Source organism: Myotis davidii, unplaced genomic scaffold, assembly GCF_000327345.1.
Source record: "Myotis davidii unplaced genomic scaffold, ASM32734v1 scaffold393, whole genome shotgun sequence".
Classification (NCBI taxonomy): domain Eukaryota; kingdom Metazoa; phylum Chordata; class Mammalia; order Chiroptera; family Vespertilionidae; genus Myotis; species Myotis davidii.
In genome coordinates, this window is record NW_006285913.1 from 562,723 (window position 1) to 567,130 (window position 4,408).

A 4,408-nucleotide genomic window follows, 5' to 3' on the forward strand; every position below is an offset into this window, starting at 1 on the left:
TAAGCTGCCTAGTAATTTCTAGAAGTCACCCACAAGCCTTGGAATTGGGGGAGTGATTTCCTTTTATTTAGACCTCAAGGGACAAGCAGAGAAAGAGGTCACACCCAGATTAAAAGTGAGTGACTGCTCTCACTCGTCACCCCATCTCTGGGCTTAGTTGCTACCCATCCTTTCACCAGTTTGGAATTGGGGTTCTAAAGGGATGAGGAAAAAGGGGGGAAACGGGGGAGAGGGAGGGGGCAGTTGGAATGAGAGACCCTTCTCCCTTATCACCAGATAAGATAAACTTTACCTAAATGCCATCCTTCCTCTCTTCCCATCTATGTTTTAAGAGACAATCAGATAATTTAGTAATTTACTGTCTTTGGGGGAAAGGTACTCTATAAATAAACAGCACATTCTTTGCCGTTGTAATTAGGTTACTCAAAGTAAACTCCGTGTGGTTTTCTTGATTTCACTTGATTACTCAAACACATTTAGCCATTTTGAAATTTCTTTAGAGCATGAACTGCTATATTACTTTCAACTCCCCACCTAGAGAATGGTCTGTGAGGACAATGCTATAAAAATCGGTGGTGGTGACTCATAAGTGACCTGCCAGGAGAAAAATATCTGATATCGAGAGGATTATTCTTTATATTTGTGTAATGTTAGGGCACTGCAGGAAGAAGAAAGTAGTTGCCCGGACATTAATTAGTAGAATATGTGTATAAGCAAGTTCTCCTTTTCACAGAACTCAGGGGGCTGAAGCGTGATAAATACAAGGTGTGTTACAGGTGTGAACACATCCAGGTTTCACTACTGCCAATGGCTCCTGTTTTCATTGGAACAACCCTGATTCTTCCCAGACGGAAGTTTTAAAACTTTCTTGCCAAATCCTGCCAACTCTTGAGTCAACACGCACTGATATATTCACTCCACTTCCAGTGCATCTGAATGGGGAAAAGGGAACAGGTAGGGCACCCTTATTGACTCTCCAGTATTTACTTATTACAAAGTAGCTTTGTTGATTATAAACTGAGCTCAAAGTAGGTAATGACCTACACACTACTCAGAAAACTAAAACAATAGTCTAGTTACACAGAAAACTACGTTCCCCACACAGTCATTATTCCACTTTAAAGTGGGAAGCAGCCTATTACATGTAGTAGATATTTGCATTTATGTACACTGAAAAAAAGACTAGAAAGTCATATAATAAAGTGTTTATGATTACTGTTTCTGAGTCTGGAGATTATGGGTGTGATAGAATGATGACCACAACCTCCCCAGATGACCACGTCTTAATCCCAGAACCTGTGAATGTGCTGCATTACGTGGCAAGAGGACTTCAGGTTGCAGAGGCTGATCAGCAAGTAGATGATCCTGGGCTAAGCAGGTGAGCCCAATGTAATTTCAAGGGTCCTTAAAAGTGGAAGAGGGAGGTAGGGGAGGGAGATGTGGGTATGGAGGGATGACCAGAGAAGAGGCGAAGGTGCTGGTTTTGCTGGAGGAAGGGGATGAGCCAAAGGATGTGGGCTGCCTCGGTTCGCTGGAAAAGCCAAAGAACCACATTCTCCCCTAGACCTACCAGAATGCACGCAGCCTGTTGACACCTTAATTTTAGCCCATCGAGCCCGGCACATCAGACTTCTGAGCTCCAGAACTGTAAGCTACCAAGTTTTTTTACGGCTCTAATTTGTGGTAATGTGTTATAGCAACACTCGGAAACTGATGGATGGTCTGGTTATTGGGTTTTTGTGGGTTTTTTGGGGGGGGGGGCGTATAAGGATGCTTTGAAAGGGAGAGGGTGTGATAGTGTCCAAGTTTTATGTAATGTATGTGCCTTCCCTTTATAATTAGGAAAATTTCGCCTTTATCATTTTTTCAAATAATATGAAAATAGTAGTAATGAGGGCTGTGGTAGAAATTTTTCAGCAGTTAGGCTCAAAACTGTTCACACCAAAATTGCTCCTTAAAATTCTTAATGTCGTTTATTGAGAAAATTGACCTAGGAACAGTCACGCAGCAAAAAGCGGTCGTTTGTTTTAATCAAGAGCTCCTAACCAATGGAAACTCCAGTTGATAGGTATTTATTGAGGACCTGCAGAGTCAGAGGCACCATCTGGCTCCCTCAGCTGACACGTATTCTCTCCGCGGACAAAGCGTGGCATTCTCGGGCAGGACAGTGTGCAACACGGTCCCAGGCATCGCTGGCAGGAGCTTCCTCTGTTGTGCTTGTGGCCGTGGTGGTGACTCTGGCTTCGGAGATGGTGGGGGAGGGAGATTGGCAGACATGGGGAGGTGGAGTTAATGCTGTTGGTTCCCGTGGAAAAGACGGTGGTGGCGCGGGTACGAGAGGAGTGGTGAGGGCAGAGGCAATGGACTATTTCACAATTCCTTAATTAGGACACTAGGAACCACAAACATGTTCTTGTTTGTTGCAACATGTGAATTTCCTTACTCTCCTCTTGTAGTTTTTTATCAGAAATAGACCCAAAAAAGGCTGGAGATATGTCTAAAGAGGGAGGTAAAATGACTGCGGTTCTCTTTATTTCCTCCTAACCCCAGGCATGTTACCTACACAGCTCCCAGGATTTAGTCTAACATAACCCCCAGGTCCTGTTTTCTCAATCCAGCCCTTTGTTCCCATTTCCCTCCTGAGCCTCAAATGTCACCTCTCCATCTTCAGGCCGCTCCCTCAGCCTGGAAAAACCCTTCTCCTCGAATTCCATTTGTTTTATCCTTCAGGGCTCAACTGAACTGCCAACTCGTTTTTGAAACAATAATTGAAAATATGTGCCAAGGACTTTCGTATATGTTATAGTATCAAATCCATTCCATTCGAGTCTTGCTTTCTCATCTGAGTGTGTTTATTTGCACCTGGGATCTCCCTTAACTCCCAGAGGCTGCTGCATATAACTCCCTTCAAGCAAGAACCATGGTCGGTCACTCTGGCCTCTTTGCTCCCTTAGCTCTGTGCGTGAATCTCTGTGTCATTACTTATTTCATCCTGCTTCGCAATTAGTTACTGGTTTACATGTTTGCCTCCTCCTTTCTAACCCCATGGTCAGATTTTTGAAGAGGGGTATCTTATTCTCCTGCACCCAGGAAGTGTCGGATGTAGGGCCTTATGAAAGGCAGGCAAGCAGGTAGTGTATACAAATACAACATACACATATATTAAGTTACAGGTCAAAGATTTCTTCTCCATTTCTTCTACCCATGAATTTTGGCAGAATCACTACGAGGTTTCAAAAGTTTAGCTTTCCCTCCACACTACTACCACCCTTTTTTTTAAAAAAAATAAGTGTTTCTTTTTAAAAAAATTTTATTTCAGAGAGAGACAGATAGAAACATCAATGATGAGAGAGAATCATTGATCGGCTGCCTCTTGGATGCTCCCCACTGAGGATCAAGCCCACAATTCAAGCATGTATCCCTACCAGAAATCGAACTGTAACTTTCTGGTTCATAGGTTGATGCTCAACCACTGAGCCACACCGGCCAGGCCCACCATTCTTTTTTGTTTGTTTTAATGATTTTTTACAGAGAGGGAGAGGGATAGTTAGAAACATCGATGAGAGAGAAACATCAATCAGCTGCCTCCTGCACATCCCCTCCTGGGGATGTGCCCGCAACCAAGGTACATGCCCTTGACCGGAATCGAACCTGGGACCTTTCAGTCCGCAGGCCGACGCTCTATCCACTGAGCCAAACCGGTTTCGGCCACCATTCTTAATATTCTAAGTTCACAGGTGTGTCTCAGACTGGAGTTAAGATATTGCTAATAAAGTTGTGCCCAAACCGGTTTGGCTCAGTGGATAGAGTGTCGGCCTGCGGACTGAAAGGTCCCGAGTTCGATTCCGGTCAAGGGCATGTACCTGGGTTGCGGGCACATCCCCAGTGGGAAATGTGCAGGAGGCAGCTGATCCATGTTTCTCTCTTATCGATGTTTCTAACTCTTTATCTCTCTCCCTTCCTCTCTGTAAAAAATCAATAAGATAGATTAAAAAAATGATATTGCTAATAAAGTTGTTGCTTGCTGCTACTATTCTTTTTTTTTTTTTTTTAAGCCTTCAGCTACCAGGACCAGTTGCTCAATGAAGTGGAGTAATGAATCTTGTAGAAATGGCTCTAGGATTTCAAGGTGGAGTAGTGGATAATGTCACTGGAGAGGAAGTACAGGGAAATGACTCAAGACCATCCACCCCTCCCAGCTGAACTCACCTTTGTCTCAGAACATGTTCGAGGGCAGGGGAGGCGGGGAGATGGGACTGACTCTGAAAGACTGGTTTAACCAGTTAGCTCTAATGCTCATACCATCTAGGCAATGGCAGTTGAGATTTGAGATTTGTGGGTAGTTATTGAAGAGTTTCAAAGCCCATTAAAAGAAGCTTTTAAATAAAAACTACAATTCCATTTAAAT

General features: G+C 43.7%; 1 protein-coding gene across 1 annotated transcript in view; it reads left to right on the forward strand.

Annotated features, from left to right (window-relative positions):
• The first annotated feature begins 1,253 nt into the window (after positions 1 to 1,253).
• Positions 1,254 to 4,408, forward strand: part of ARFGEF1 (ADP ribosylation factor guanine nucleotide exchange factor 1) — a 125,024-nt gene continuing 121,869 nt past the window's right edge. The window contains exons 1-2 of the mRNA XM_015559535.1: positions 1,254 to 1,378; positions 2,090 to 2,331. Of these exons, the coding sequence (XP_015415021.1) occupies positions 1,254 to 1,378; positions 2,090 to 2,331 (367 nt within the window). The remainder of the gene's footprint in view (positions 1,379 to 2,089; positions 2,332 to 4,408) is intronic.